The 12,058-nt window shown below is 40.7% G+C and overlaps 1 protein-coding gene across 4 annotated transcripts; it reads right to left on the bottom strand.

The window, feature by feature from the left end:
- Window positions 1–383: 383 nt before the first annotated feature.
- ndc80 (NDC80 kinetochore complex component) lies at window positions 384–11,446 on the bottom strand. 4 transcript variants are annotated; one of them, XM_010877023.2, is made up of 18 exons: window positions 11,367–11,446; window positions 10,910–10,958; window positions 10,338–10,436; window positions 10,173–10,256; window positions 5,925–6,051; window positions 5,559–5,728; window positions 4,603–4,705; window positions 3,425–3,514; window positions 3,252–3,345; window positions 3,008–3,108; window positions 2,710–2,854; window positions 2,366–2,571; window positions 2,046–2,198; window positions 1,872–1,961; window positions 1,694–1,786; window positions 1,276–1,406; window positions 1,044–1,146; window positions 384–921 (listed from the first exon to the last, which is right to left on the bottom strand). In XM_010877023.2, exons 2-18 carry the CDS (start codon window positions 10,915–10,917, stop codon window positions 796–798), a joined length of 1,923 nt encoding a protein of 640 aa, XP_010875325.1. In that variant the 5' UTR covers window positions 10,918–10,958; window positions 11,367–11,446; the 3' UTR covers window positions 384–795. The 4 variants fall into 4 exon arrangements, with proteins under 4 accessions (XP_010875325.1, XP_010875326.1, XP_010875324.1 ...); XM_010877024.2 differs by having other exon boundaries at window positions 11,378–11,446; XM_010877022.3 differs by having other exon boundaries at window positions 10,910–11,026; window positions 11,378–11,444.
- Window positions 11,447–12,058: the final 612 nt, after the last annotated feature.

Here is a 12,058-nt window from a genome sequence, read left to right as displayed (position 1 = left end):
ACCAAAGCAAGAGAGGTGATATTACGGGAAAAAGTCCCAGTAATTACCACATTACCCAGGTGAAAATCTAAAAGGACAAGGAGCAGTTTTACATGGGGAGACTGACAGAGGAACATGTGTGTTCGAGGGTGGATGGGGGGCTTCCAAAGGCAATCGCTATCGATTAGAAAACCTGCCCAAACCCATGTTTAGACCACAGACCCAACCAGGGGAGTATGTAGGCAGCAGGGAGTCATCCACACATCATTACCCTCCAACGAGTCCCAGACAACGGAGCTCTAACAGCCTTGCCTTGTGGCATGGTTCATAGGCATTTAAGTCCATGACATTCCTGATGTTTAACAGCTTGTTTTCACTTTGTTAACCACAGTACACGCAAAACGTTTTTACTGGACACTAATCATATTTTATTGTTTTTTATTTCACAAAATCAAACAATTTTACCCAATTGGTGTGGTTACAATGAGCATCTGACCGACTACTAGGAAATTACAACATGTTAATCTGTCAGATTAAGCAGGGTTTTATTCATTAGTAGCAGAAAGACAATAAAGTTAACCAATATGGCAACATTACGAATATAAACATTTATCAGACAAAAATCCAAAGAAAAACAAATCATATTTTTCAGCTGACTAAACCTACTTCAGTAAAAATCTAGCCTTACACTGCCCCATAGTGGATAGATCTATGTCAACAGATAGAAAATAACATGAGACAGACACTTAACAATGAAGTACTTTACAAAAGGTTAATGAATGAGAAGCTGCATACTCTGCCCAGCTTGAGGTGGAATTACAAGGTTCTTGCTTTAGCAATAATACTCTCCACCATGTCCATCATAGTCTGGAGTTCCACCTCGTTTTTCTCGAACACAGTATAGACCCGGTCCACTCGCTTGTGCTGATCCTCAACAAATTTCTAGATGGGTTCAGTGTGAAATTAAGGAAGTTAATGCCAAATCAAGTTTATCATAGAAGGCAATATCAGGGCAATTAATGAAAGAAACACGACGATATGCACAAGGCAAGTTGAAGACTGACCTCGACTATGGACAGGTGGTTGGCAGCGGTGGTGAAGACACTGACCAGGTTCTTCAGAACAGTTCGCGACTCTTCTTTTGTTTCCTGCAGGACCACGGGGTACCTGTGGAACAGAGTAAAATGAAAAATACTGTGGTAGTGGCGGGATGGGGGTTTATGAACATGTTAGTCAGACGCTCTGGTCGAGTGCAAGACCCCGCCCCCCATTATAACTGGGAGGATTGAAACTCACTGTTGCTGTACAGCTTTCCGCTGTTCCAGGGCCTCATCCAAACCCAGGAACACCTTTTTCTGCAGCAGCTTGTAATGGTTCTCCACAGACTCCACCTCAGCTGCCCATTTCTGCTCTTCCTGGGCTGAGTCCTACAAACACCGTTGAGAAAGGGAATTGCTATGATTTTCATTTTTAGGGACAAATATAAAAAATATGTTTTTATCCACACATGCATTGTATTGAGGTCATATGGAGGTGAGAATGCAACAAAAGAAAAATACTTTTCATTTATCCCTTAAGAAATTGAGCCATCTAGGAGAACTTAAAACGGCCATTCAGATTTATGCCAATAATTCTTTTTGACAGAATGTCTTACCGAGAGAGGCCTGCGTAAACATTTTATATATAAACATTTGTAATATTACTTACAACTTACCAGCATGTCTTGTTCAAGCTGTTCATCAAGTCTGCGGATTTGCTCTCGCAGTTGTTTCAAGTCATTGGCTTTATCAGAGACACTGGAATTCACCTGAAAGAGAATATGTTAAACATCCCCAAAACAAAACTAAAACTCAACTTTGTGACATTGAAAACCAACTGGAATGTTTTTGTACCTGTTCTATGGAATCTTCCAGGCTTAGTTTGGTGTTGGTCATTCGACTACACTCCTCTTCCACATCAGCAATCAGTTTCCTTAGTGGTTCCTGCAACAAACAAGAATTTAGTCAAAATCTCAGCAAAAAAGTTGATTAATATGTAGATGTTTCAATGAGAACTAATCTGCTTACTTGAATCTGTATTCTGTATTCAACCATGGTGGACGTTTCGTAGTCTAAGCTGGTGCAGATCTCAAAGTTGTGCCCACAGGCGTTTTGGGCAGACGCTGGGATGAGCTTCAGTTGGCGGGCTAGTTTGTGGTATTCAGCTAACTTTACGTCAGCCTAACACAAGAGGGAGAAAACAATGCTCATAATAGATCCTTTTTTCCTGAGAAGACAGTTCTTCACTAACACAAAGCTAGCAATGGTTTTATACCCTTAACTTATTTTAGCATTGATAACTTTCACTTCACCTTTATTGTCCAACAGATAGAGTCCTACTGACTTACCGTTCCCTTGATCTTGGCCAGAGTAATCTCCTCGTTCCACATGTGCTGCTTGACCTGCTCTAGGTTCTTAGTAAGGCTATTAATGGTCTGCTGCAGCTCCCTCTTCTCCCAGTTGATTCTCTCAACGTCTGCAGGGGTGAACGTCTGAGTGGACAGGATGTGTTCAAGTCGAGACTGCTCCTGTTTCAGGGTCTCCAACTGTAGTCCTGAATGAGACAGAGCATTTTAGCAGAGTAGCACATTTCTAGCACACGTGTCAAAGGGTTGTAGAAGACGCTGTACAATGCATCCTGGAGGCTCATGCATTACTGCTACAGCAGACTGACTGAGGAAACCATGACTACCTGAGGCTTCCAGCTCATCAGCCAATCCAGACACTTTGTTGTCCAGGTTGGCTTTGAAAGACTCCAGTTCACTCAGATAGCTGTGGAGCTTCTCCAGGTCAGTCTGAAATTTGAGTTTCTCATTTCTTTTGACCAGCAATCGATCCTGGAAGAGGAAGTACATTTTTAGACAGTTAATCACACACTGTTTAAACATTACTGTCAATCTTATAACTCAGATTTAACTGGGTGAAACATGTAAAACTCCTAGTTGTTGAAACCAGAATAATAATGATCTTGCTAGATTCAAAGCACTAACCGCTTGGCTTTCTTTCTCCAGGCGCTCCAACTCATCACTCAGAATCCTGTACTTCTCTTCCATTGATGCAAGATGCCCTTCATCAACATTGTAAAGTTTCTCTGAAAGAAAAGTTAAAAATTCATGATCTTACTGACAGTTACACACTTAATCTGTGTTCATTTTGATAAGAAAGTCCTAACACAAATATACATGTAACAATGTTAACAACAATGACAAACAATGTCAAGTCCTCACTACTCACTTAGATTATGGAGGTAGTCCTCGTCCTCATCGTCAAAGGTATCCAGTCCTTGCATAAACTTGTTGTAGGTTTCAGCAACATAATCAAGAAAGAGCTGGGAACAAAGATGAGAAAATCTGTGTCAAAGACGGGCCAAACACATTTTTCTAGCTGTGAGTGAATTGCCACTGTACCTTGTTGAACTCGACACCCTCTTCCATCTCTGTGTTGCCATCCGAGAAGTCAGAATAAAGCAAGTCCACTTCACTTTCACAGCAATAGATCTGTGAAACAATTAGTAACAACTAGTATCCAAGACATCTTCATAAGTTTCCCTTTGACATTCTATGGCCCATGGTCGTATCAGCCGCAACAGGTTTCTTATACAAAAATATTCCTAAGATTTTAACAGACTACTTACAATTGTTTTTAACTGCAATTGGATTCAGAAAAAACTGAAAAGGAACCAGGCAAGCCTAGTTCAACTGGCCCACAATCAGAAGTGTTCAATGTTGGTGCCCTCACTGGATTCGAATCCGGGTCTCCCACATGAGAGGCTGTATCTATAACTAATATGCCACGGAGCTAAAGGTTTGCCGAGTGTCGGTATAGCGTCTCGACATTAGATCATTTTGTCATGCATTAACATCATGCCAAGTGTGAATCTTTCACTAGACACTATTAAGCATTGTGTTAAACTGACTAACGTTTCTTACCATTTACCTCCAACACAAATTGCTTCTGTGAACTGTATGGCTTTTGCCCCTGTCCGTTTTAACAGCTTATTAGCCAGTAATAGGCTTACTAGTATCTACTAACTTACTACTTGGAATAGTCATAAAAATTGAACAATTGCTAGTGAGACTGAAGATGAACTTTACACCTCCAAAGCTATTTAATTTCAAGGCACAACAACGTTTGTTATTCTTTCATTCGTGAATGACACTGATAAAAAAAACTATCAACATAGGTGACGATAACTGAAAAAGTGAAAACCCCTACTTTTTTACTGCCCAAGGGGTGGTGATCTAAAAAGCAAAAGCATGCTCGGATGCATACTTTGAAAATGCACCAGATATAGTCGCAATATAACCGTAAACAATTGAATTTTCGGTTTACTATAACGTAGCTACTGAAGGTTGTAGCCAGCAAAGCTTTTGTATAATGAGGCTCGAATGCAGGACCTCTGGTTTGGTTGACCACATCACTGACCACTACACTATTTAACAAGGGGTCGTCAGTCAGTCACTCAGTAAGAGATATTTGCTCTTCTTGGCCAGCTCCGCTTACGCGTTCCAGCAAAAATCATGCTATTAATCAATTAATTCCATTTCTTGACAGACCAATAAAAATGGTAATAATCAACACCTACCTTTACAACATCAATGAGCCAGATGACAGCGGCCAACACCTGTGGCCAGGTATGAGGTGCCCCCACTGAGTACATGGAACTTTTGGAGAGGGCAAACGGATACCTGCAACCAGACATGGAGTCAGTATCCTAGACCCAAGGCATGGGTCGACACATCTTGACCAGCATGTGGCTTTAACAATGCCCCCCAAAATCTCCCAGGCTATGTTTGTTGTAGAATTCACGTTTCAAGTAGTAGACCAAATGAAACACGCTACATAGAAATGGTCGACATTTCGTGGAAAACCAACTCAAACACCAAGTCCTGTTCAGTTTAGTGGTGGCGCATTGCTTGAGAGGAGACCTGTTTTAGCTCACATCAATATCTGTGTGCTAAACTAGTACATATGACTTATGTGTTAAGTCCCCTGTCAACTGCGGTTTAGGAAGCCCCAGGTAGCTGCCGCCATCATCACATTGAATTTTCTTTAATCGATCAGCTGGCATTACGCATACTCAAATATCTAGTTCATTATTCAATTTCTGGCTGGACTTGCTGGGGGCACCCAATCACTCAAGAATAATATTTCCTAAGTTGGGAGGCATTTAAACAAAAAAGTAGTTAAACATCACTTTTCTAGCAAACTTACACAATCTGATTTTTACTACAACATCACCAGACAGCGGTGGCATCCTGTTCACCCCCTGTGATAGCGAACATCAGATTTTGGGGGTAATAAGGTCAACCTTATATTGCAGTGTTGACTTTCAGATGATAGCGTTATAAAAGGGCTTTCATTTCTTCAGAGGCACTTTCAACGCCCCTGACTTAGACACCCTACTGTTCAAAAATCTGATGCGACAGCATCCAAGAATCGTCTTCTGGAGGGTACACCCTACCCACGCGGCTATATGAACAGGATGACAAATCCGACAAATAGCATTCCTAACATGTGTAGCAGAATGAGCTCGTGTACCCCAGGTCTTTGAGAATCCTAGGGACCTCCTCCTCCACTTTGGAGGTGGGCATTTGAAAGGTGGGGTCCAGGAGGCAGTAGATGAACTCAAACATCTTCAGAAACTCCTTGGTGGAGGGCGACTGGAGAGACTTGGCAGTTAAACCTGAAAAACCTTTCTCTGACAGAAACTGGAAAACAAGTAAAATTAGTGGGGTGGGGGGGGGGGGGGGTCTCAGCAAAGTGCTAATGTAGTATCAGACAGCAGAACTTATCATTTTAGCCCCAGCTCACTGAGAATTATGATGATAACTAAAAACAGTTCCGTGTGATTAGAATTTCTTGTTTCCTGGTTTACCCTGTGTGTATTAACGGTGCATTGCATACCTCACACAACTGTCTGATGCATTGCTGAACATAGCCCTTGTCGTGTAGTGGACGCGGATCCTTCATCTTTTCTACACCACCAAAGGTGCCAAAATTGCTGTTGCGAGCCATGCCAGCCCCACTGGTCCTGTGAACAGAGCACTTAAGATGAATAACGTTTATGGTACAACCTAGGGGCTCATTCTCTGAAAGTGCACCCTAAATCCTTGAAGGGGGGTTATAGAGCAGGGCAGTGGTCGAAGTCATTGTCTTGCAGTACATTTTGACCAGGTTGTGGCATACCAATAGTGTTAGCCTGATCCCAGTTCACCCTCTATCTGACTGAACTGCCCTTAGGTTGCACGCTGACAGAACGCCTCAAGCCCTATGGGTCATAGCAGAAGACCATATATATCAACGGGGTGCAATCCACACCACTGTGATCTATCTGTCAGACTAGGCTGCCAGGCTTTTTTCCAACTTGTGCGTTGCATTGCCATGTGGTGATAAAAACGGCTGTCAGCTGTGTGTTTAAGGGATAGAAACAGGCACACCTACAACACCGTACATTCCAACAAAAACCACAAAATCAAACGACGATTTTATGCATATTAAACGTCTGCCCAGTTATAAAAAGGAGGGGGAAAAAACTCTGAGGGACATTTTCACAATATTTTGGGCATATTTCGGGTGTAACATTTCATATCATAAATGGTATGCTGGTTAGATCAATGAACATGTATCATTAACCTACAATGAGAGATGTTCAGAAAGCTAAAAGATATGCCACCTGACTAGTTCTGCCACGACCCATTTCCGTGCAGGATTTCAGGCATTATGATCACAGCAAACACCTGCCCTTGTCTCGTTATAGATGAGACTCTCCGTGCTGTATGATTAGTTGTGTTGCGATACGGCACATGGATAGCAGTGATTAACAAAGTGTACCGTAAGGCAAGGCATCCATGCAATCAGCCTGCATGAAGATTGCAGGCAGACACCTCTAGGCTCAATCGTGGTTGTTGGCTGGAGGATGCACTCTCCCCCAAAATCCTATGTACCAGTGATTACTCTCTAATTCAACAAACCCTAAGTTGTGAATGCAGCACATGAGTCCACAAACAGTATTCTTGCACACATCTTTGTGTTGCAGCGGTGTTGGAGGTACAGGATTGGAACAGGACTAGGTGCTCAAACGTTAACATGAGGACACAGGAGAGCTCTAGAGGTCATTGATTTATGATCATACTGAGCGCACACAAACATTCCAGATGTTCGGATGTCTTTTCAGGTACTTTCAATGTAAACTAGAATATTCCCTTTCTAGTGCCATTCATAAGCATATTACACTCATATATCTATAATATTCAATACTTCTACTCATATTGTGCAATTTCCAAGTCCTTGAACTTGAAACTTCAAGCAGTGTAAGTAGCTGAACAACTTGGTTAGAGTCCATCTGAGGACAAGGCTCAATCTTCAACTCTCCCAAAGAATCTGTGGAATTGTGGCTTTGATGCAAAGCCAAAATGACCATGGAAAAAAAGAAAAATCACAAAACTGTGAGGAAATACTAAATGTGAATAAGAAAATGTCAGCTAAATAAATCGCTTTGCATTAGTGACCCGAAAACATACCAAGTGATTGACATGTCAGTTGGCTAGTAGCAGATACAGTGGGGAGAACAAGTACAAACCCGATTCCAAAATAGTTGGGACACTGTACAAATTGTAAAAAAGGAATGGAATAATTTACAAATCTCAAACTAATATTTAATTCACAATAGAATATAGATAACTTATCGAATGTTGAAAGTGAGACATTTTGTAAGGTCATGCCAAATATTGGCTCATTTTAGATGTCTTCAGATGTCCAGGCCCATCTGAAGTTTGCCAATGACCATCTGGATGATCCAGAGGAGGAATGGGAGAAGGTCATGTAGTCTGATGAGACAAAAATAGAGCTTTTTGGTCTAAACTCCACTCGCCGTGTTTGGAGGAAGAAGAAGGATGAGTACAACCCAAGAAGACCATCCCAACCATGAAGCATGGAGGTGGAAACATAATTCTTTGGAGATGCTTTTCTGCAAAGGGGACAGGACGACTGCACTGTATTGAGGGGAGGATGGATGGGGCCATGTATCGTGAGATCTTGGCCAACAACCTCCTTCCCTCAGTAAGAGCATTGAAGATGGGTCGTGGCTGGTTCTTCCAGCATGACAACGACCCGAAACACACAGCTAGGGCTACTAAGGAGTGGCTCTGTAAGAAGCGTCTCAAGGTCCTGGAGTGGCCTAGCCAGTCTCCAGACCTGAACCCAATAGAAAATCTTTGGAGGGAGCTGACAGTCCGTATTGCCCAGCGACAGCCCCGAAAACTGAAGGATCTGGAGAAGGTCTGTATGGAGGAGTGGGCCAAAATCCCTGCTGCAGTGTGTGCAAACCTGGTCAAGAACTACAGGAAATGTATGATCTCTGTAATTGCAAACAAATGTTTCTGTACCAAATATTAAGTTCTGCTTTTCTGATGTATCAAATACATATGTCATGCAATAAAATGCTAATTAATTAATTAATTACTTACTTATAAATCATACAATGTGATTTTCTGGATTTTTGTTTTAAATTCCATCACTCACAGTTGAAGAGTACCTATGATAAAAGTGACAGACTTCTACATGCTTTGTAAGTGGGAAAACCTGCAAAATCGGCAGTGTATCAAACACTTGTTCTCCCCACTGTATGTACCAGTCTCCACTTGATAGTAGCCATGGGCATTTCGAATCCCTAAAATAAATGGAATCTTTCAGTACAGTTATTTGAAAATATGAATTATTGTCCAAACTTAATTCCATCTCTAGATCATGATGAGACCTTGTTGTTTACTATAATAGTACTGTTTAATGACTCAAAAATAGTAGCCTTATGTTAACGAATTAACCTTGTTTATTTTTTTTCAACTATTACCAAACTACTCCACAGAAAATTTCACAAGCAAATGTAGTAGGCCGCCATGAAACAAAAAAAGTTATCGAATTCACTGTGCATGCTTGGTTTCTGTAGTTAAGGCGCATGCACATCTTAGGCTGCAATGAAAAACCAGTGCTATCATATCATAACGATTCATACTTGTTCCCAGAGTCGGATACAACATTTGACATTGACTGTCGGATCCCGTGTCTGATCATACTCGGTTGGCATGGTTCTTGGATCGGTGTGACTAAATACCGACTACATCTAAGTATATCATAAGAAAATATCCAGAAACTAATAAACATCGTACCATTCAAAACGGCTATGTTTTGCAGTTGGTTAAATACAGGTTATTTGAGCGTTCGTCGCCCTTCACATCATGTGTGGTTTGAGAGGTTCCACTAAATTTGTAAAAAGAAAGCCTATAATCCTCGGCTCAGGTATCCTATTTTATCAATATTTCAATGGAGATATGTGATCAGATGTTTTTATGTTACGAGCCTTGGTGGTTAGGTCTTGTAAATACATTTCAAAGATATTATTCGCAATCGCATGATATTCAACGCGGCAGACTGTGAGAGGTGACGACTAATTTCAGAAGCTCCGCGGCTCTGGAGTGCAGTTCATGTAATTATTCTAAAATAGTATTAGACATCCCACATGCACTGCTATAGACCTACATTTGTGCACAGCCCATTTAACCGATATGCTTAAGCAGCCTACTGTATTTAACAAATAAATTAAAGCGCACTACACATGTATATATAGTGGAAGACAAGATAGCGCATTTTGGAGAAAGATGCGTTAGTACGTCCTTACAACAGACCACTTGTCTCTACATTTTAAATGAAAGAATACTTTCCAAAAAAGAAACCTAGGCTAAACCATGTATTTGACCGGACGACCTACAACAAAAGCATGTGAAAAGTAAACGTTAACTGTCAGATCCCTCTCAGATGTGGATAGGAAGTCCAGGGATACAGGTCGGATCGGATTTAGGTGATAAGTATTGGTGATGAAAAGAATTTCCATTCCGACATCACAGCTTCATAAAGCTCAGTGATTCTCTGCGCAAAAGTGATTCACTAATTGAACGAATATTCCAGAGTGATTCAGAACACCCAGTTCACAGAAAAGATTCGTTTAAAAAGAACGAATCGTTCATGATTCGCACATCACTACTTGATAGCGGTCTTTCACATGGGATACTTAAACGTTTTCTACCACTGAAAAGTTTAGAAAATCTGCCCCAGAAAACATAGGTGAATAGTTATATTGTGTTTAGCATAGGGACTTACCGACTCCCGAAAAAGCTCGTTCTTCTGTCGGATGAGACAGACTGTGGTTTAGGAATGTTCAACTTCCCGAAAGATGGTTGTTTGCTGTGAACAAATGTGAATGTGTTCTCAGTGTATTATCCCAAAATAACCTATATTTACGGCAGTTTAACTTTGTCAACTTACTTCTGTGGTGTTGCATAAACCATGCTGACCCTGCTGTTTTCAATTCTCTGAGGAAGCTCAGAGAGCCTATTACTATTGGACACTCGACTCATCCTGGATCTGTTGAACGGATATAATCAGCCAGCAAAAATACATATACTGTGAGCACACATGGATAGCCATGCCAGTTGTTACAGTTTAAATACTTGTTCTAATATTTTTTTTAGCTTGCACAACTGTAGTAAACTGCACATTTCTTCATATGAACTATGAAAGATGTGAATACCCAGGACAAAAACCGTATCCAAAGACTGGGCAGCGTTAGTACTACTGTAAAATGTAGCTACTGTCTTAAAGTTTGAGCAGGACTACACAGAAAACACGTACTGTACACCTCAGCGGGTCAAACATACACCGTGATATTTTCCAATAAATTACGTCAATTGTTGTATATTTAATGAACATGATTTGAAGGCAGCTAAAGCTAGCTGTAGACTGACGAAATAACTAATTCTAACAATGAATTAAGTATCGCTACGTACATTACATAAATACAGCAACCATATGATTACGCCTTTCAAACATATACGTACCTTTCCATTTTCTATTGTTTTATAATAGTTCTTTTTCAAACGTCCGTTTCTAGTTAAATTGTAAAAATATCCGCCAAAACATTGAAAACAAACGGACGTTAGTGACGACATGCGTTTCTACGGAAAGCACAAACGGTCAAATTAGCATTATTGTAACAACATTTCACATTCAAAATAAAAATCTTAATCAAAAACCTCCGTTAATTACTTTTTTTGAATGACATTCAAAATTATATATATATATATATACACACACATTTCAAAACGGGATATTTAAAGTGCTATTACAAGGTTATGTAAACACTGTACGTTTTAGTACACAAATAGTACCCAGGGCTGCCCTATGAAGGTAAAACACCGACATAAGTTTTCTTATTTGTTAAAAATGTTGCACACTGGTAAAAAACTATTTGCAAAATTTGAATTACTTTTGTAGTTGTATAAAAGATTTGCATACTTGTTACTAACTTGATATTTGGAATAACGCAACTCAGTAATAACACCTGCCAATGTAAAATACGGACCCTCAGAGTTTTGTCACAAAAATGTCGATGGAATTGTGACAAAATTATTTTTATTTGTAAATCAGTCTGTGGTAGTACGCTCCACATGACCCATAATGACTCTGATTGGCAGGCCATAGTTGTTTCTGACCAATGAACTGAATGCATCGCGAACGCAACGTTTTCACCTTTTAACCAATCTGAGAAGATTCTGGAACACGCGACGCCAGTGTTTCAACCCGTAGTGAGGAACAGTCTGCTTCGCGTGCCCATTGACGAAAAATGTTTTTTACACCGAAAGCGTAACCGCTCACGGGATCGAGCACCACGCACCGCGCCGCTCGCAAAACTATTTGCGTTTTTCAGCCCATCGCCCTACTCCAATTGAAAGTTTATGAGACCCGCGACCCGTGTGCAGGTGCCTTTGCAGGGGAGGGGGAAATGCATTACAGTAGTTAGTGCAAAACCTATACACTACTGCACTGTTTAGTGTAGAGATAACTACGGCAAGCTGTCAGTCAAAACCTGATGACGTTTTTACTTTGCTCTGAATGTCTTCATAAAGTTGACACGCTAAGAAATGATCAGACATCTGTGTGTGGAAGAGACAGCTAGCAGTATCTGTACTGTAAATGCAAGGACTGGG

This window comes from Esox lucius, chromosome 13, assembly GCF_011004845.1.
Source record: "Esox lucius isolate fEsoLuc1 chromosome 13, fEsoLuc1.pri, whole genome shotgun sequence".
Lineage (NCBI taxonomy): Eukaryota > Metazoa > Chordata > Actinopteri > Esociformes > Esocidae > Esox > Esox lucius.
This window is presented reverse-complemented; position numbering and strand designations above follow the sequence as displayed.

Bases quoted from the DNA above. Each gene is read 5' to 3' on its own strand.
- ndc80 (XM_010877023.2), bottom strand. The intron at 6,052-10,172 runs GTAAGTCCCTAT...CTCTGTTCACAG, and splicing joins ACGAGCTTTTTCGGGAGTCG to GACCAGTGGGGCTGGCATGG. The intron at 2,199-2,365 runs GTAAGTCAGTAG...CTCTTGTGTTAG, and splicing joins TGGCCAAGATCAAGGGAACG to GCTGACGTAAAGTTAGCTGA.